Source organism: Mustela nigripes, chromosome 17 (assembly GCF_022355385.1).
Source record: "Mustela nigripes isolate SB6536 chromosome 17, MUSNIG.SB6536, whole genome shotgun sequence".
NCBI lineage: Eukaryota > Metazoa > Chordata > Mammalia > Carnivora > Mustelidae > Mustela > Mustela nigripes.
This window is the reverse complement of record NC_081573.1, coordinates 16,747,485-16,768,555: the sequence shown is the minus strand read 5'-3', so window position 1 is coordinate 16,768,555 and position 21,071 is coordinate 16,747,485. Positions and strand designations below refer to the sequence as shown.

General features: G+C 38.5%; 1 protein-coding gene and 1 long non-coding RNA gene across 9 annotated transcripts in view; one reads left to right on the top strand and one right to left on the bottom strand.

The window, feature by feature from the left end:
* LOC132005620 (uncharacterized) overlaps positions 1-21,071 on the bottom strand; it is a 76,662-nt gene that overhangs the window by 11,762 nt on the left and 43,829 nt on the right. Inside the window, exon 3 of one of the 2 annotated variants that reach the window (XR_009400854.1) lies at positions 3,552-5,105. The exons of the other annotated variant lie outside the window; for it this stretch is intronic. This is a non-coding gene — a long non-coding RNA (uncharacterized LOC132005620). Of the gene's footprint in view, positions 1-3,551; positions 5,106-21,071 lie in introns of those variants that run through there. 2 annotated transcript variants of the gene reach the window in all.
* The window catches only part of ZNF529 (zinc finger protein 529), a 77,023-nt gene that overhangs the window by 49,204 nt on the left and 6,748 nt on the right, over positions 1-21,071 (top strand). For 3 of the 7 annotated variants that reach the window (XM_059382960.1, XM_059382959.1, XM_059382964.1), the window contains 2 exons: positions 18,536-18,630; positions 19,546-19,672. In XM_059382960.1, coding sequence (XP_059238943.1) covers positions 18,577-18,630; positions 19,546-19,672 — 181 coding nt within the window. In that variant the 5' untranslated portion in view covers positions 18,536-18,576. Of the gene's footprint in view, positions 1-7,187; positions 7,398-10,393; positions 10,650-18,535; positions 18,631-19,545; positions 19,673-21,071 lie in introns of all 7 variants that reach the window. The other 4 variants (XM_059382961.1, XM_059382962.1, XM_059382963.1 and 1 more) reach the window with 4 other exon arrangements.

Below are 21,071 nucleotides of genomic sequence, written 5' to 3'. Positions count from 1 at the left end.
AGTCTCACACAACCAGATGTGCAAGAAGGCAGTAGCATCCCTGAGAGACAAAGGATCAATATAGATTTGGAAAGAAGGAGATGATGTGAAATTTTATTTTCCTTTCAACTGGGCATTACAGATAGAGATTCAAAAGAAGTGATTCTGGTAAGAATTTCCCCCCTTTACTGGCTTCTGCCAGTTTTTCTAGGATCAACTCTGTAGGCTCTGATATCTACCAGAGTTTCCCCTTAACTGTTTAAAGGAAAATGTGTAAGTTTACCAGAAAATCCCTCACTTCTGTCAACTCTGGGAGGGGCCCTCCTTTGAAGGTGGTAATGGGGTGCCTCTAAGGCCACTAACTTGGCCGACTTTTACTTATAGTTATGTAATCTTCACAGTGGGTAAACAATTCAGAGGATTGGTAGAATGAGCCCTCAAAGGAGGTTAGAGGGGAGCCCTAGAAGTTAAGTCTTACAGTGTTTTACTGTAGGTACCTCTTACATATTTAATTTTTTCCAGGCTTCTTCAGCCTAATCTTTTAGTGACACTATTTTGGAATTTTTAAACTGTTGGGGGGCTTCTCCTTGCCAGTTCTGTTTAATTTGGAAAGCCTTGCTTTCAAGTGCGCTTAAATGATCTTACACAATTGGATTGTTTCTTGTCATGACCACTGTATTTCTACATTGTATTATTTCCCAGGAGGGCTGGCAGCAGTTTGATAGGACCCTAACCACAAATGGAATTAACCCACATTTCTCCCCAACCATGTCTAGATGTAAATAAGGTACAACTCCTATTTCTGTCTAGCCTTATTCTGGGGTTCCCAGCTGGATGGTTACCAAGCCAAGTTCTTTAGGACTCAAACCAAGCAGGTAGATTTTTATAGCTTCCAGGGCCATAGACCTTAGATATAAAATAAGCAAGTGTGCCAGAAGGTGGAATGCTAAACTTTTTGGAATTTAAAGATCCCATCAGCTAAGCATTTATTTCCATAAACAAGAGAAACAAGTGTGTACCTTAACATACTGACAGTAACCAAGAGATGTCATGGTGGACGGGCCAAGAGAAAGTTGTGTACCACCCGCAATTCCAGCATGAACCAAACTAGAAGACAGCATATTAGAAATGGAGAAAGGTAGTAAATGGGGACTGTGGACTGGAACTGGGGAAGAGATTCCGACATGGAATTGCAGACTGAACCGAGGACTAAGGAATAGCTCTGTTAGAGCCTCATGTCAGTCTAGACTGACCTGTTCAACCTGGATTAAAAGGCAATTAGATCGGTTGCTCAAATGCAAAGAGAGCAGAGCTCAAACTAAGAAGGGACTTAACCAGCAGGCTTTGGAAATGGCAAGACAGTGAATTTAGATGGGTTCAAGGGCTGCCACACCTGTGTTCCTCATTTTCCCCAAATGCCAGTAGTTCTCTTTAGATTCTACTGCTGCCACCAAATGCTTTGGAAAAATAAAAAACAAAATTCAAACAAGTAAACCTTGAAGATTTAATTGCCTTTATTATTATTATTATTTTAAGATTTTATTTATTTATTTGCCCGAGAGAGCGAGCGAGCGAGCGAGCACAGGCAGGCAGAGTGGCGGCAGAGGTAGACGGAGAAACAGGCTCCCCGCTAAGCAAGGAGCCCAGCGTCCTGGGATCACGACCTGAGCTGAAGGCAGCTGCTTAACCGACTGAGCCACCCAGGCGTCCCTATTATTTTTTTTTTTTAAAGATTTTATTTATTTATTTATTTGATGGATGGAGATCACAAGTAGGCAGAGTGGCAGGCAGAGAGAGAGCAGGGAAAGCAGGCTCCCTGCTGAGCAGAGAGCCCAGTGGGGGGTTCGATTTCAGAACCCTGAGATCACGACCTGAGCTGAAGGCAGAGGCTTAACCCACTGAGCCACCCAGTACCCACTTTGTTGCATTTTTAACAAACTGATGTTGAATTTTGTCAAATGTCTTTTTCTGCATCTGTTGAGATGATCATGTGGCTTTATCCTTTTTTATCCTTCTACCCTTCATTTTGTTGATCCTTCATTGTGTGTTGATTAATTTGTAGATATGGAAGCATCCTAGCATCCTTGGAATCTCATTTGATCATAGTATATGATCCTTTTAATATTGTTGAATTCATTTTGCTGTTTTGTTGAGGGTATTTGCGTCTGGATATGTTTTTTTTTTTTTTAAGATTTTATTTATTTATTTGACAGACAAAGATCACAAGTAGGCAGAGAGGCAGGCAGAGAGAGAGAAGGAGGAAGCAGGGTCCCTGCTGAGCAGAGAGCCCCATGCGGGACTAGATCCCAGGATCCTGGGATCATGACCTGAGCCGAAGGCAGAGGCTTTAATCCACTGAGCCACCCAGGCGCTCTGGATATGTTTTTTATTTTGTTTCTGCCAACAGGAAATTTGGCACATGGATTTGCCACATAAAAGAGACAAAGTTCCAGTTTTTCCATATTTCTAGGCAAGTAGTTATAAGTAGATACTGGCAATGGTCACCGTGTGATTTGACACATCCAAGTATTCAAAACTTTTGGAATTTCAGTGACCAGGGTAACAAAATATGAATTAAGACTGCTATTCAGAATTTCATATTTTTTAAAGATTGTGGTTTCTTTCATAGGACATAGGAATGATCTGGGAGATCCAGGTGTCATACACACATCATTATACACATTATACTTGAAAGGACAGATTTATGGGAACAGAAATAAGTATGCAGTAACTCCTGTATTGGACATAGGAACAAGATTGAGCCTTTTATTATTATGCTCGAGTCGTTACTTATTAGATCACATTTTTTGAGCTGGTTATATGTGTGCAGCCTTATGTGGAGAGCAAGAATATATTGTCTTCCTTTGCTTTTGAGAGTCTTTGCGACAAATATTAATGAGGAAGAATTGAAATCTGAAGACTGGACACTGAACTGAGTTAACATGACATGGAAGCACAGCTTAAGAATTTCAAATTTTACTGTAAGAAAAAGAAGCACAAAGGGAATTTTAAAAGATAATGAAACAAGGGAAATGAAATATTCTTTACAAGTTCATTAATTAATGGGCAACTTTTACTTGGTGTAATTTGGTGTTTATTATATGCCACTGAAAGTGCTTTATGTTTTATTTCATTTGATACATAGAGGAACACTTTGACGTAGGTATCTTGTTTTTCCCATTTTGCTGATGAGGAAATAAAGTCAGTTAAGTAATATAGTAAAAAGCTACACAGTAACAACCAAAGATAAAGTTAACAACCTGAATTTTGGATGACAGATGCTATGTTCTTTATTATGACAGTATCCAGCCTCTAATCTCTTTTTAAATCTGATGTCTAATTCATCAGAAAACATTTTTCATCAACATTTAATATGGATCAATGTCAGAGATCCATAGAGTGATAACATATAGCTCACCATATTTTATTTAACCTATTGCCTAATCTTAGATATTTAGAATTATCATAAACTACTTTGTAATATATATAGATCTTTATGATAGAATTTTAAGAAATTCTTTTTTTTTTTTTTAAAGATTTTATTTATTTATGAGAGAGAGCGAGAACGAGCACAGGCAGACAGAGTGGAAGGCAAAGTCAGAGGGAGAAGCAGGCTCCCCGCGGAGCAAGGAGCCCGATGTGGGACTCGATCCCAGGACGCTGGGATCATGACCTGAGCTGAAGGCAGCTGCTTAACCAACTGAGCCACCCAGGCGTCCCGAATTTTAAGAAATTCTTAAGAATTTCTAGAAGTTGCATTTATAAGTCAAATATCAGTGGGCACCTGGGTGGCTCAGTGGGTTAATAAGCCTCTGCCTTTGGCTCAGGGCATGATCTCAGGGTCCTGGGATGGAGTCCTGCATCGGGCTTTGTGCTTGGCAGGGAGCCTGCTTCCCCGCGCCCCCTGCCTCCCTCTCTGCCCACTTGTGATCTCTGTCAAATAAATAAATAAGTTCTTAAAAATAAAAATAAGTCGAACATCAGGTATTTATTAAGTGCCTACATTAAAGAGACATAGCTCTCATCCCTTGTTTATACTTGATTGTGTAAATAGAACACTATGAATAGGACTAAAACTCTGCTAGGGTATGGTAAGAACTATTTAAAAAATGAGGCAGTGTACCTTTGTAGTTCTTGAGGAAAGATATTATGGAGACATCCCCAAAGCTAGAAGGTCTTGACCAGGTTACATCAAAGCCATGGTTTGTGGGAGTTCCCCAAAACCATCCTTAAATTTGATGATGTGCTAGGGCTTACAAAATTAGGAAAAATGGTGGTTATGAAAGGATATAGTTTCATATCAGTGAGGAGAAAATTCGCATAGGCTGAAGAGCAGGAAAACCCAGATGTGAGCTTCCACTGGAGTCACACAGTAGTGCTTAATTCTCCCAGAAACAGTTTGTAAGAATACATGTGAAGTTTAGCCATGGAATCTCACCTGAGCTTTGGTGTCCCTGGTTTTTACTGAGGGTCAAGCATAGGCAGGGAGCAGCTATGTGGTGTAATTGAGCTACTCCCTTTCAAGCCCCTCTAGGGGTCAAATTGATGCAGTGTAGCTGGGGGCACCTGGCAAACTTCTTTTCCCTATTGCCCTCCAGAGGAAACATCTTTAGACATTGTTTTTTTCCTAATTGAGTTCCCCTATGACAGTTTAGAACCACAGATACATATACCCTGTGTATCTCTTTATGTGCTATGTGTATATTTGCGCTTTATACATAAAAGAAGTAAGACTCTCCCCCCTCCATCAATTTTCACTTATTTGGAGAAATTTTGTTCTGTTTGAGTGTACATGCTTAAGTGTAAGTAACCATGTAAAAAAATTATATGAGGATGTATAGTGGGAATTTTAATAGTGGAATGGAATGGGATAATAAATTTGATTAATCCAAAAAAAGTTGAGAAAAGGAGAGAGTAGTAAGTACAGATGGGACAGACAGAAAACCAAAAGGGTAACAGGCTTATTAAATCCTGTGAAAAGCACTTTCGGGGCACCTGGGTGGCTCAGTGGGTTAAGCCTCTGCCTTTGGCTCGGGTCCTTGGATCGAGTCCTGCATTGGGCTCTCTACTCAGTGGGGAGTCTGCTTCCTCCTTTCTCTCTGCTTTCTTCTCTGCCTGCTTGTGATCTGTCAAATAAATAAATGAAATCTTTTTTTAAAAAGGCACTTTAAAGGTAAAAGGACTAAATACTCCAAACTAAAGACAGTGTCAGATTGGAATTTTTTTTTAAAAAAAGCTATTTGCTATTTTCAGTAAGAGGTGTTTTAAATAAAAGAATTCTGATATATTGAAGTTTAAAAAATAGAAAGGGGGTGTCTGGGTGTCTCAGTCAGTTAATTGTCTGCCTTTGGCTCAGGTCATGATCTCAGGGTCCTCGATCAAGATCCACATTGGGCTCTCTGCTCATGGAGGAGCCTGCTTCACCCTCTCACTCTCCCCTGTGTCCTTTCTCTCAAATAAATAAAGTCTTTAAAAAGAAAAAAATTTTTAAAAGATACAGTAAACTAATACTGTGAGAAAGTTTGTAAAAGTATATTGGTATCTCCAAAGTACATTTTGAAACCAGAGTGTTATGAATGATAAAGGAGCATATTTCATTAATAATAGAGGGATTATTTTTAGAGGAAGATAAAATATTTTGTTTTGACAGAAATGTAACTTTAAAGTATATAAAGCAAACATTAATAAAATTAAGAAGAAAAAAATACCAATCCATTATCATACTTGAAGATCACACCTCTTTCAGGGATATATACAACAAGGAGTCCGAGAGTCTGTGTGGGGCTTGCTGGGCTTGGTTAGTTCTGTTTTCTACTTTCTGTCTGTGGTAGCCAGGCAAGAGGTTCTAGTGTGGATGATGTCATTCCTCCTCAGCTCTAGAAGGTGTAGGATGAGGAAGGAAGATCTCCCCAGGGCATGTGTGAGTGTCATAATCCCTCGTCCAATTTACATCAACCAGATGGTGGACTGGCTAGAAACCTTTCTGCTCCACTCTCTCCCTACATCAATGCAGAAGGTTCTCTGCTCTGAATCCATTACTGGAGAACTCTGTTCCCAGAGGTCTGTCCGTTGTCCCTTTTATTGAATATATTTTGTGTGTGAGTTCAGCAAGAGGAGTTTAAAAGCAGGAAGATAGAAAGAAAAAGAATTGCATCAATTCAAGTAAATTGGTAGCTGTAACGCATGTTTATTGTTAATAGTTATTAATATTAATATAACTATTTAATATAATATTAATATAACTATTGTTAATAGTCTCCTTTATCTCCTAGCTCTGGCTTCTTTGGAATCTGCTTCTCCCATCAGTGAACCACTGATGGACTTTGCCCTGCTGCTTCATTTTTTTAAAATTGATGTATAATTGACATACCATACAATTCACCAGTATACTGTTGTGTTTTTTCAGTATATTCAGATATATGCACATAGCACCACAACCAATATTAGAACATTTTCATCACCCCAAAAAGAATCTCCTTACCCCTCTATTTTCCACCTCACACCTGAGCCCCCAGAAAACACTAATCTCTATTTTTCTTTTTCTAGACTTTTCATATAAATGCAGTCATCTGATATGCTGTCTTTTGTGTCTGATATCTTTCACTTAACAGGTTTTCGAGGCTCACGCATGTTGTAACATATTAGTGCTTCCCTGCTCTTCATGGCTGAGTAACATGCCACTGTAGGGCTATACCACATTACATTGATCTCATGATATTAAGGACATCTGGGGGTTTTCCACCTTTTGATTATTATGAATAATGCTGCAAAGAATATTGTGTTCGAGTTTTTGTGTAGATGTACATTTTTGTTTTTTGTTTTTTTTTAAGATTTTATTTATTCATTTGACAGAGAGAAATCACAAGTAGATGGAGAGGCAGGCAGAGAGAGAGAAAGAGGGAAGCAGGCTCCCTGCTGAGCAGAGAGCCCAATGCGGGACTCGATCCCAGGACCCTGAGATCATGACCCGAGCCGAAGGCAGCGGCCCAACCCACTGAGCCACCCAGGCGCCCTACATTTTTGTTTCTTTTCTGTATCCCTACCAGTTGAACTGCTGTGTCACATGGTAGCTCTTATTTTGAACATTTTGGAAAACTGCCAGACTGTTTTCCAGAGTTTTAAAATTTCAGTCAACAACGTAAGAGGGTTCTGATTTGCCCACATCCTACCAACACTTCTTTTCTTTTCTTTTTTTTTTTTTTTTTAAGATTTTATTTGAGAGAGAGCGCAGAACAAGAGAGAGAGATGAGGCAGAAGGAGGGACAGAGGAAGAGGGAGAAGCAGACTTCCACTGAGCAGGGAGCCTGATGCAGGACTTTATCCCAGGACCCTGGAATCATGACCCAAGCCAAAGGCAGACACTCAACTGACTGGGCCACCCAGGTTCCCCATCTGACTTTTTCTTTGTAGATAACCTAGTAAGTATAAAGTAGTATCTCATTGTAGAGTTTTACTCTGCTAAAATATATTTAAATAAGATTTATCATATTAATCATTTTGTAAAAGATTTCTTTCTTTCTTTATTTGATATAGAGATCACAAGTAGGCAGAGAGGCAGGCAGAGAGAGCGGGGGAGCAGGCTCCCTGCTGAGCAGAGAGCCTGATGTGGGGCTTGATCCCAGGACTCTGGGATCATGACCTGAGCCAAAGGCAAAGGCTTAACCCGCTGAGCCACCCAGGCACCCCATATTAATCATTTAAAGTTACAGTTCAGTGGCATTAAGTACACTTACATTGTTATGCAGTCATTACCACCCATCTCCAGAACTTTCTCACCTTCCTAAACTGAAGCTCTGTATCCATAATAATGACCCTTTTTGATTCCCTTTTGTTTTCCTTTTGCATATGTTCTATAGATATCTTGGTTGTGGTTACCGTGGGAAGTATGTATAATATCCAAAGTTTAAAATTGACATGAACTTTGATTGTATACAAAGTCTGTACTCCTTTTCAGTTCTACTTTCACCCACTTTAGAATAATGAAGTCGTAAGTTAACATTTTTATGTATTTTTACCCATTAATGTAAATATATGACTTTTTTTTTTTTTAAAGATTTTATTTATTTATTTGACAGAGAGAGAGATTACAAGTAGCAGAGTCAGGAGGAAGCAGGCTCCCTATGGAGCAGAGAGCCCAATGCGGGGCTCAATCCCAGGACCCCAAGATCATGACCTGAGCCGAGGGCAGTGGCTTAATCCACTGAGCCACCCAGGCGCCCTGATATGACTTTTTTATTCATATATCTTTTATATTCTGTAGAGAAAAAAATGGTTACAAACCAAGATTACAAAAATACTGGCTTTTATATTTTCCCCCATATATTTGCCTCTACTATTTTCTTATATTTCCATATAGCTTTGAGTCACTGTGTAGCTTCTTTTCATTTCTACCCGAAATTCTTCCTTTGGGATTTCTTGTACAGAATGTCTAGTGATAATGAACTCCCTAAGTTTTTCTTTATCTGGGGACAGTCTTAGTTTCTCCTTCATTATTCTGAACAACAGTTTTGCCACATATAAAATCCTCAGTTGACAGGGTGTCTTTTAGCATTTTAATTTTTTTTTTTTTTTAAAGTAGGCTCCAGACCTGAGCTGAGATCAAGAGTCAGAAGCTTAACTTACTGAGCCACCGAGGTCCCTTTAACTTTTTTTTTTTTTTTTTTAAAGTAATGTCCGTGCCCCATATGGGGCTTGAACTCACAATGGTAAGTTCAAGAGTCACATGTTCTACTAACCGAGTCAGCCCCTGCCCCTCTTTTAGCTTTTTAAGTCTATCATTCCACTGCCTTCTAGACTTCAGAGTTTCCACTGCAAAATCTGCTATGGAGGATCCTTTGTACAAGATCAATGTCTTTTCTTTCTTTTTTTTTTTTTTTAAAGATTTTATTTATTTATCAGAGAGAGAGAGGGAGAGCGAGCGAGCACAGGCAGACAGAATGGCAGGCAGAGGTAGAGGGAGAAGCAGGCTCCCCGCTGAGCAAGGAGCCCGACGTGGGACTCGATCCCAGGACGTTGGGATCATGACCTGAACTGAAGGCAGCTGCTTAACCAACTGAGCCACCCAGGCGTCCCTCAATGTCTTTTCTTTTGCTGCTTTTAATATTCTTTGTTTTTCAACATTTTGATGTTAATGTATTTTGCTGTGTGTCTCTTGGGGTTTATGCTATTAGTTCATTGAGGTTCTTGGATCTGTAAATCCTTGTCTTTCCTCACACTTGGGAAGCTTTTCCTATTCTTCAGAAAATTACACTGTTCATTTCTCTCTTTCTTTTCCTTTTGTGGATCCCTTACTGCAGGTGTTAATCTGCAAGGTCCCATAAGTCTCTGATGCTTAATTGACTTTTATTCATATTTTTCCTTTTCACTCGTCAGACTTGATAATTTCCAGTGAGCTGTTTTCACGTGTGCCAACTCATTCATCAACTTTTTTTTTTTTTTAAGATTTTATGTATTTATTTGACACAGAGAGAGCTCAAGTAGGCAGAGCAGCAGACAGAGGGAGAAAGAGAAGCAGACTCCTCACTGAGCAGGGAGCCCCATGCGGGGCTCAATCCCAGGACCTGGAGCTCAATTCAAGGAGCTGAAGGCAGACAATTAGCCGACTGAAACACCCAGGTGCCCCTCATTTAACAACTTTTTTGAGTGAGCTGTGGAATTTCAAAATTCAGTTATTGGATTTGTCAGGTCCAGAATTTGTTCCGTTCTTTATTTTTTGAATTTCTCTTTGATGATACTCTCATTTTGCTCATGTCATTTTTCTAATTTCCTTTACTCTTTTGTCTATTTTCCTTTAGTTAGCTGAATATATATAAAACAGTCATTTTAAACTCATTGCCTAGTGATTCTAATATTTCTTCAGTAATGGTTTCAGGGTATTTATTTTGGTCCATTGATTGGATCATGTTTTCCTGTTTCTTTGCATGCCATATGAATTCTGTTGAAAACTGGGCATTTGATAAAACTGTCTCTGAGTCTTTGCAGACTGGTGGGGTAGGCCTTCACTTATTAGTAGGGTGTGTTCTGAGCCTTGTGTCAGCCCCGGGTGAAAACACAAGGTCTTCTTCATACCACCGCTCCCCCCCAGCATTTACTGTGCCTGTATCTGTGCTTTTTGCTCAGTGTTCCTCATACACCACCTGCTTAATTTCTAGAGGCACCTGGGTGTCACAGTCAGTTAAGCATTCAACCTGGTCTCCCTTCAGGTTGTGATCTCTGGGTCCTGGGATTGAGCCCCGCATCAGGCTCTGCCCTCAGTGCAGAAGTCAGCTAAAGTTTCTCCCTCTCTCTTTCTCTCAAATAAATAAATAAATCTTTTAAAAAATAGTAAATATCTTAAGTTCTAAAGAATATCACCCATCTTCTGTGGGCCTTACAGGTTCTATTGCATTTCTCTCCCTGTGATCTTCTGCCCTAGGCATCCACAGGTCACAGTCCCCCTGCAGATTTTTGAACCATGATGCCTGCCACTGACTTCTGTGGTCCATTACAGCATAACATCTGAACTGTGCCACCATTACCTGTCCGAACTCCAATTCAGGTAGAAGATAGAAAAGTCGATTAGGCAGCCCAAAGACAAACTGGAATGTTGCAAATGAATTGTGTTGCTGCTTTCAGCCCAAAGGAGGGAACTGTGAAACAGGACAGTTCTTCCTGATTGTGCCAGCATTGGGGTAAGAGGAAGTAAAAGCCTCACAAAATTTCCTACTTCTTCAGTGTGATTTTACTTGATTGAGCATTTACTTGTTGCTGTAGGTTTTAGATTTCTAAAACGCGTATGAAAATTATTTTGGCCAATTCCTAGAATTTTGTTTTTAGTTTTTATTCTTTGCTATAAGGGAATATGGACCTGGAGCCTTCCAAGTCTGACATCCTGCCGCTGTCACTCGTATTGCGGTTCTGATATGCCTTTCCCTGATCATGACTTTTAGAATTTTTTCCCACGTGTTTATGTGTATCTTCTTTGGAGGAATGTTTATTGAAATCTTTCGCCAGGTATCTTTCTGTTCTTGAGTTGTAGGGGTGTTTACAAAATGTGGCTTTGATACACACAAATTTTCAGTTTTGATGAATCCCAGTTTTTCCTTTTCTCTTGTTATATGTGCTTTGGTATCCTAAGAATCCATTGCCAAATTGAAGGTCATGATGATTTACTCCTACATTTTCTTCAAAGTTTCGTATTTTTAGGTTTACATTCGGGTCGTTGATCAATTTTTAGTTAATTCTTATATATATTATGAGGAAAGGGTCTAATTTCATTCTTTTTGTATGTGGATATCCAGTTTTCTTAGCACCATTTATTGGAAAGACTGTTCTTTCCCCATTGAAAGATCTTTGTGTGCTTGTCAAAAATCATTTGGGGCACCTGGGTGGCTTAGTGGGTTAAGTCTCTGCCTTTGGCTCGGGTCATGATCCCAGGGTCATGGGAGCGAGCCCGGCATCGGGCTCTCTGCTCAGCGGGAAGCCTGCTTCCTCCTCTCTCTGCCTGCCTCTCTGCCTACTTGGGATCTCTGTCTGTCAAATAAATAAATAAAATCCTAAAACAAAACAAAACAAAACACAAAAATCACTTGGGGCACCTGGGTGGCTCAGTCAGTTAGGCATCTCTGATTTCAGCTCAGGTCATGATCTCAGTGTGAGATCCAGGCAGGAGTCAAGGTCCCCCCACAGCAGGGAGTCTGCTTGAGATTCTTGCTCTCTCCCTCTGTGCCCACCCCCCCCCACAAATATATAAATAAATAAACCTTTAAAAATCAATTGACTAGAGAGACATGGGTTTAATTTCCAATCAGTTTCATTCTGTTGATTGACGTAACTAACTTTATGGCAATGTTCAGTTGCTTTGATTAGGTTGGAAAATGCTAGTCTTCCAATTTTTTGGTTTTTTTTCCAGACTGTTCTTGTTCTGAATCACTTACAATTTCATATGCATTTTAAAGTCAGCATGTCAGTTTCTACAAAGAAGCCAACTGGGACTCTGATAAGGGTTACAATGAATGTGTAGATTGTTTTGAGGAATATTGCGATCTTACTGTCTAGTAGTCCAGTTCATAAATGTGGGATGACTTTCAACTTAAGTTCACTAGTGTTTTTTTTTAAAGTACACAGTATTCATTTTTATTAAATATTTTATTCTTTTGGATACTGTTACAAATGGAATTATTAAAGATTTAGAGAGTGCATATGTACACAAGTGTGAGTGGGGGTAATGGACAGAGGGAGAAAGAGTCTCAAGCAGACTTCCTGCTGAGTGTGGAGCAGGAGGCTTGATCCCACAACCCCAAGATCATGACCTGAGCTGAAATCAAGAGTTGGTCGCTTAACCAACTGAGCCACCCAGGCAACTTGGAATTATTTTAATTCAGATTATTATTGCACTGTATAAAAATATAATTGATTTTTGCATATTTATTTGCATCATGTGATCTTGCTGAATTCTAACAATGTTACAGTCAGTTTTGTATGGTTTTCTGTATACAAGGTCATGTCATCTATTAGTGGAGATTATTTTCCTTCCATCTTTCCTCTTTTTTTTTTTTAATTTCCTATTTGTCCTTGCTAGACCTAAAGAACAATGTTGATTAGAAAAAAGGAAGCGGGTAAGTGCACCTGGGTTGCACAGTTGGTTGTGTGTCCAAATCTTGGTTTTGGCTCGGGTTGTGAACTTGGGGTTATGAGATTGAGCCTCCAGTGGGGCTCCGTGCTCAGCCGGAGTCCGCTTAAGATTCTCTCTCCATCTCCTTCTCCCACTTGTACGTAGTCTTTCTCAAATAAAATGTTTTAAAAAGATGCAATAAGGTATATATATCCTCATCCTGTTCTGATATTAGGGGTAAGTATCACTAAGTCTAATGGTAGCTGACAGTTTTAAAATGTGGATGTAGTTCCCTTTTATTCCTAAATTTACTCTTTTGTCATGAAAGGATTTTGAATTTTGTCAAATCCTTATTTTTCATGTATGAAGATAGTCATGTAGTTTTTTTTTTTATTACAGTGATATGATATAGTATATTAGATTAACAATCTAATCTTTAATTCCAGGGGTAAATCCCACTTAGTCATATGTTCCCAGGTTCAATACTTTGTTTTGTTTAGATTTTTGCATCCATTTTCATAAAAGATATTAGTGATAGTTGCCCCTTTCTTGTAGTGTCTTTTTCTGATATTACTATCAAGTTAATATTGGCTTCATAAAATGAGTTGGAAGTTTTCTTTCCTTTTCTCTCCTTTTTAACATCTTGAAAAGTTTGTGGAATTAGTATTCTGCTTTAAATGTTTCATAGAATTTAACAGTGAGGCTGTGTAGACCTGGGCTTTTCTTTGTGGATAGTTTTTTAAATAACTAATTCCATTTATTTGTTATGAGATTATTCAAATATTCTGTCTTCATGAGTAAGTTTGAAAGTTTGTATGTTTCTATGAATTTATCTAGTTCATCTGGATTTTCTGATTTCTTGTGTAATTGTTCATCTTATTCCTTTGTAATCAATTTTTATTTCTGTAAGGTTGGTAGTCCTGTCCCCTCTTTCACTTATGATTATAGTAATGGGACTCCTGTCTCTCTTTAGTCATTCTAGATTATCTAAACATTTATGAACTTATAAAAACTTTTCATAGAACTAGCTTTCAGTTTTATTTATTTTGGAGTATTTTTCCTATTTGATATCTTTAATCTTTTCCCAGTGACTTGAGGGAGGTTGGATTTGACCTAGATAGTTACTTTTAATTATATGCACTTTAAGCTTTAAAAGTTTTCCTCTAATCATTAATTGCATGTCATAACCATTTTGATGTGTTGTGTTAGTCACAAGATATTTCCAGTTTCCCTTTTCATTTTTGATAACATTATTTAGGAGTGTTTTGTTTAAATTCCACATGTTTTTGAGTTTCCCATTTTTCTTTCTGTTATTTCTAATTTTATTATGGATAGACAAAATTAAAAAAAGATTTATTTGAGAGGGAGAACATTGTGTGTGAGGAGGAGAAGGGGCGGAGGGAGGGATAGTGAATCTCAGACTTCCAGCTGAGCACAGAGTCAGATGCAGGGCTCAGTCTCACAACCCTGAGATTATGACCTGAGCCAAAATCAAGAGTCAGCCACTTAACTTACTGAGCCATCCATGTGCCCCAATAAATAAGTAAGTATTAAAAAAATAAAGAACTTTCTGTTTTTCCCCCTCAGTCCTGTCAATTGTTGCTTCATATGTTTTGGGGCTTTGTTTAAGGCATATATGTTCATAGTTGTGTCTTTTTATAGGCAGACCCTTTTATCAACATATGAAAGGTTTCTTTGCTCTTGTAAGACTTAAAGCCTGGTTAGTCTCATATTAGTATAGCCCTCAAGCTCTTTGGTGACTACTTGGATGCAATTTACTTTTCCATCCTTTTATTTTCAACCTATTTATATACTGGATTTGTCATGTTTGTTGTAGGTTGAGTACAGTTAAACCATATTTTCTATTCATCCTGCCAATTTCTGCCTTTTAGTTGAAAAGTCTAATCAATTTACGTTTAATATGTAATAACTGAAGACTTGCTTCTACCATTTTTCTACTGTTTTCAATGTATACTCTCTTACTTTGTCCCTAATTGGTTTTATGTTCCATTGATGTTTTTGTAGTTTACCATGTCACTCCTTTATTTCCTATTCATTATACCAGTTAGTTATTTTCTTAGCATTTATCCTATAGATTTCAATTAAAAATTTATATTTATGATGAACTAGTTTGAAATAAAACAGACTTCATTCAAGGGTCCCAAGACTACTCTCAGGTTCAATGATTTGCTAGAAGGACTCATGTCAGAAAAGGTGTTGTACTCCTTTCCCCCCCCTAGTAACAGGATACTGATTAAAACCATTAAGTGCCAAATATTCCAGGGACTATAGGTAATCTACTAGGAGCTGGTTAAGGGCCTAACTTTTGTTTGGAATGGGCAGGGCTTAAACATTTCAGACCTATTGAGTCAAACCTTGCAATTTAACTTAAATAGTATAGAAAAGTTTAGTTCCAGCCTTCTTTTCCAATGCTGTTTTAGACCCAGATTATATCTTTATACATTGTGTGCCCTTTAAATAGGTTTATAATTATATTTTATGCAGGTCTTTAAAGACATTGGAAAAAGGGAGGAACAAACACAAAATACAATATTATTGGATTATATATTTGCCTTTCAGTTGCCTTCACCATTGTTCTTTATTTCTCTTAGCTTTATTGAGATATAATTGACATATAATGCATTAGTTTTAGGTGTACAACATGATTTAATATATGTATATATTGCAAAGTGATTACCAAAATAAATTCCATTAACATCCATCACCTTCTTCAGAGAACTTTTTATTCTCCTGGTAACTTTAAAGCTTCACCATCTTAGCCACTTTCAAACATACAATACAGCATCAAGTATAATTGCTATGCTATACATTAACATCCCCTTGACTGACTTTTAAACTTGGAAATTTGTACATTCCTTGACTATATTCATCCATTTTGCCCACCCACATCCCCTCTCCCCCCACCCCCAACCCTGGAAACCACCACTATGTTGTATCTGTGAAGTTGTTTTTTTAAATCTTAATTCCAGATATAAGTGAGATCATTGAGTATTTTCCTTTCTCTGACTTATTTCAGCTAGCATAATACCCTCAAGGCTAATCAATTGCAAATGGCATGATATCCTTACTTTTTATGGCAAAATACTACTCTATTCTGTGTACACATCAAATATTCTTTAACCATTCATGCATCAGTGAACGTTTAGTTTGTTTCCATGCCTGTGTGTTGTCCATAATGCTACAGTGAACACAGGGGGTGCAGAAATCTTTTCGAGGGCTTTCATTTCCTTCAGATAAATACCCAGAGGTGGAATTGCGTAGATCATGTGGTGGTTCTATTTTTAATTTTTTGAGGAATCTCCATAGTGTTTTCCATAGCAGCTGCACCAGTTTACATTCCCAACAGTGCAGGAGGCTCCCATTTCTTCACATCTCACCAACACTTGATCTCACCAATCATTGTCTTTCTGATAACAGCCATTCTAACAGGTATAAGGCAGTATCTCGTTGTGGTTCTGAATTGCATTTCTCTGATGATTAATGATATGCGGCACCTTTTCATGTATTTGTTTACAATTTGTGTTTTTGGGGAAAGTGTCTATTCAGATCCTCTGCCCATTTTTACCTGGATGGTGTCTTTTTTTTATACTGAATTGAGGAGTCATTTATGTATTTTGGGTATTTAACCCCTTATGAGATATATGATTTGCACCTGTTTTTAGTGGTTGATCCAGCGCTTAATGTATACATCTAATGAGAAACAGCTTCCCATATAAAATCCAATGAGACAGGGAAGTGGTACTTGTCTTTTAAAAAGTATTTGAACAGGGGCACCTAGGTGGCTCAGTCGTTAAGCATCTGCCTTCGGCTCAGGTGTGATCCCGGGGTCCTGGGATGGAGCCCCGCGTCGGGCTGCCTGCTCAGTGGGAAGCCTGCTTCTTTCTTTCCCATTCCCTCTGCTTGTGTTCCCTCTCTGTCAAATAAATAAAATCTTTAAATAAATAAATAAAGTATGTGAGCAAAAAGGGGAATCCCCCTGCACTGTTGGTAGGAATGCAAGTTTCTGCAGCCACTCTGGAAAACAGCATGAAGGTTCCTCAAAAAGGTGAAAATGGAGCTACCCTACGACCCAGCAATCGCACTACTGGGTATTTACTGTAAAGATACAAAGGTAGTGATCTGAGGGGGACCTGCATCCCAATGCTAATAGCAGCAGTATCCACAATAGCCAAACTATGGAAAGAGTCCAGGTGTCCACTGACAAATGAATGGATAAAGAAGATGTGGTATATAAATACAATGGAATATTACATAGCCATCAAAAAAATGAAAGCTTGCCATTTGCAATGATGTGGATGGACTAGAGGGTGTTACTCTGAGTGGAATAAGTCAGAGACGTATGATCTCATGGATATGTGGAAATTAGGAAATGAAACAGGATCATGGGAAAGAGAGGAAAAAATGAAACAAGACAAAACCAGAGAGGGCGACAAACCATAAGAGACTCTTAATCAGAGGTAACAATCTGAGGGTTGCTGGAAGTGGAGGGGTGGGGTGGAAGGATGGGATAACTAGGCGATGGACACTGAAGAGGGTATGTGATGTAATGAACGCCGGGTATTATACAAGACTGATGAACACAGGCCTCCACCTCTGAAACCAATAATACATGTTAATTGAATTTAAATTTATTTCATTTAAAATTTTTTAAAAAGTATGAGAACAGGGGCGCCTGGGTGGCTCAGTGGGTTAAAGCCTCTGCCTTGGGCTCAGGTCATGATCCCAGGGCCCTGGGATCGAGCCCCGCATCGGGCTCCCTGTTCAGCAGGAAACCTGCTTCCTCCTTTCTCTCTGCCTGTCTCTCTGCCTACTTGTGATCTGTCAAATAAATAAAATCTTTTTTTAAAAGTATGGGAAGAAAAGAAAGCCTGTCTATAGCTTTTGTTACATTAATCTTATGTATAATTTTCAGTAAGCTCTACACCCAACATGGGGCTGGAATTCACAACCCTAAGATCAAAAGTCACATGCTATGCCTACTGAGCCAGCCAGGTGCCCTTTATTTACTGTTTGTTTTGATTTGATATTGTGGATTTGAAGTACCATTTATATTCATTTACTTAGCCCAATTTGGCTTCGCTTTTACCTATCTCCTTTACATTATTAATGGAAATATTATACTTTTATATGTAATAGGCCCAAAAGTACATTATTTTATACAGTGATATTCAGAATGGTTAAGAGAAAAGTAAAAAAAAAAGTATCTACTGCCTGTGAAAATCAAATACTCACCTCCAGTGAGCACTTTCAGTCTTTTCCTAATAGTCTTCTACCAAAATGTCCCTGTTTTCGAGAATGCCAGAACTTTTCCATCATTACAAATGAAGTAATTTCCTTTGGAGAGGGATATAGAGCTCTCTTGTCTGTGGCCTGCTTCTCCCCCTGGACAAAATCCTGAGCCACAGATCTAGTACTGCAGTTAGGGGTATTAACATGCTTCCCTCTGAGTCACACCTCTGCTTTTAATAACTGTGCTTGGTAGATTGGCTGCGGGGTGGTGGGGGGAGATGCTTCAGTCAGGGGTTGCAGTTTGCTCTCGGCATGATCCACCATCCTCTCCCATGATCCAAGGCAGACAAATGAACCCTGGTATTCTTACCAGTGCCACATCCAGGGTATATATTTTGTTTGTGGCTGCTAGACAGAAGAAAATCTATCCATTGGCTACATTTTCCTGAGCAATAGACAGGTGTGGGAAGGATGAGAAATGTTGATGTCTTGCTCCTCCATGGAGGATGACCATCTGTCTGGGAGGAAGAGCTGACAAGTGGTAAGGAAGCCTTGACTGTACCAGTATAGAGTATTTTTGTCACTAAGAAGGGATGAACAAGGAACGGTTTGGTTCAGATACTACAGAATTTCAGTTTGTAATAAGTTTTAGTAGATTTTCTTGAACAAATTTTTTTTCATTTACTATATATTTTTATATATAATTTTCACCAGTTTTGACAGAGGAACATGTCAACAGCGTTCCTCACACTGTCATGGCAGAAATGGAATTCCCAGACCAATTCTTCACAGTTCTAAGCATGGACCATGTAAGTTGCTGAATCTGTTTCCTTTGTGAACATTTCCTTTTTCTGAACCTTCGTACCAAATAGAGCCCGCCCCACATTCCCATAGTTTTTCACTTTCTAGTGAGAGTTGGAACCACACATAAATGGTATAACTCTATGTGCCCATCTATTCTCCAAATAATGTTCAGCACTCTTATGTGTTCATTCTTTTGTCAACAGCAAGTAGAGTAGAAAGATAGAGGCATTTACCATCCTTTTTCATATTCTTGGATAGAGAAAAAGATCAGATAGATCCATTTGATTACATATGGGCAAACTCTGTACTTCTCCTGAAGAGACAGGAGTTTCTGGGTAGACTGGATTTGATCTTGACTGGTTTCCATCATGCATAGAAGATTATAGACTTCCAGAATGGGAGAAGACCTTATCCAATATAAATGTCTAAATACAATTAAGCCAATATTTTTTTCACCAAACAGACTACTCTATAGCCACTAAAAAGTACTTATTAAATAGTTTGTCATTAGAAGTAAAAATTCTGATCATATCATGTTAAATAATACTTAACATAGTGCTGAATTTGGGGCTGCAAAAAATTAGAAAGTAGTGTTCACATCTCATTTTCGAAGTTAGGTATTTCTAACTTCAAGGATGTAGAAACTCACCATTATTAGTTCATGCAGCAGGCATGTAGTATGTATGCAGTGTGCATGAATACACTTTGAAATTTAAAAAAATCCATTTTCTGGAAATGAATTTACAAAGATATGTAGATGGTCCTATTATCAGAGCACTCAATTCCTTACTTCTCATACCATAACCTTCTACCCCTGGCCTACTAGTTTACTGTTTAGTCTACTTACCATAATGTAATTCTTTTCTTTTTTTCTCAAAACATTTCCTTCAATTTCACCTATATATGGTTTGTTCTTTCAGGAGTTGGTGACATTCAGGGATGTGGTCATCACCTTCTCTCCAGAGGAATGGGAATATCTGGATTCAGCTCAGAGGAACTTGTATTGGGATGTGATGATGGAGAACTATAGCAACTTGGTCTCACTGGGTAAGTTTATCTGCTTCATATAATTTAGAATATGCTGTATTGAATATCAGGTGCTTTTTAGTAAACCCAAGGCTATCTTGAAAGAAAATAGGTACATTTCTTTTTCCTGTTTCCAGAGGCACGGTTGAACTATGAGTTGGAGAGGACACCTCCATAAGCACATTCATCATTCTTCATGATGTCTGTATCTTCTCAGTCCCTTCATATTTCTATTTTCCCTGATACCCAGGGAGTTTAATTTGAATTTTAGAAGACATACGGCACATCCTTTGAGATAGCTCTTATAATGTGATTGAAAGTCAGAATTGCTGTAAATGCTTTGCTATTTTCTATCCCACCTTCTTGAAGAATAGCTAAGAACCTGTGTCTTGATTTAGGATTATTAAAAGAATCTACATAATTTGTATGTTAGATGGATAAACAGAATTCATTTTCATTGCCTCACATCTGTTGTCTTATACCTGTTCTGTGGTTAAAGAACATTGCATTTAACATTGTCAGTATTCCAGGAAGGATCTCTTAATGTTTTAGAAAGCTACCTGTTTTCCTGTCAGATCACATAGTTCTTGCCAGGTATCAGGCGCTGTTCTGAGCACTTTGAATCTATTGAATCCTAATTCCTCATCAGCTCTATGCATGAATATTTGTATTATTTTGCTAAGATAAAGAGTATTTAGGCAGCTTCCCCAGGGTTACATAGTTCATCAGTGTCAATAGGAGGTTTTCTTTTTCTTTTTTTCTTTTTTTAAGATTTTATTTATTTATTTGACAGAGATCAAATAGGCAGAGATCAAGTAGGCAGAGAGGCAGGCAGAGAGAGGGGGGAGCAGGCTCCCCGCTGAGCAGGGAGCCCGATGCAGGGCTCGATCCCAGGACCCTGGGATCATGACTGGAGCCCAAGTCAGAGGCTTTAACCCACTGAGCCACCCAGGTGCCCCCAAAGGAGGGTTTCTACCCAAAGAATCTGACACAAAAGCTGATGTTGTTAACTGGTATAATAAATTGCCTCACAAGACAAAGAGTTGAAATGGGTTTAAGTAAAGAACTCTGTATACTTTGTAATTTTGTGGTCACTCTAAGTGAATGGTTTTTCAGTCTCCTCACATTTCTCTGAAATCTATCAGTATTATTTCAACTTCATTTATCAAAACTTAACCAATTCTCTTAAGTGTTTTATATAATTGTAGTTCTTTTTTTAATCCCTTAGGTTACATTTCTTTGTTGTAAGCAGATTGTTCCATTTTTTTTTTTTTTTTTTTTTTTTAAAAGATTTTATTTATTTATTTGAAAGAGAGACAGTGAAAGAGAACATGAGTGAGGAGAAGGTCAAAGGGAGAAGCAGACTTCCCATGGAGCTGGGAGCCTGATGTGGGACTCGATCCTGGAGTTCCAGGATCGA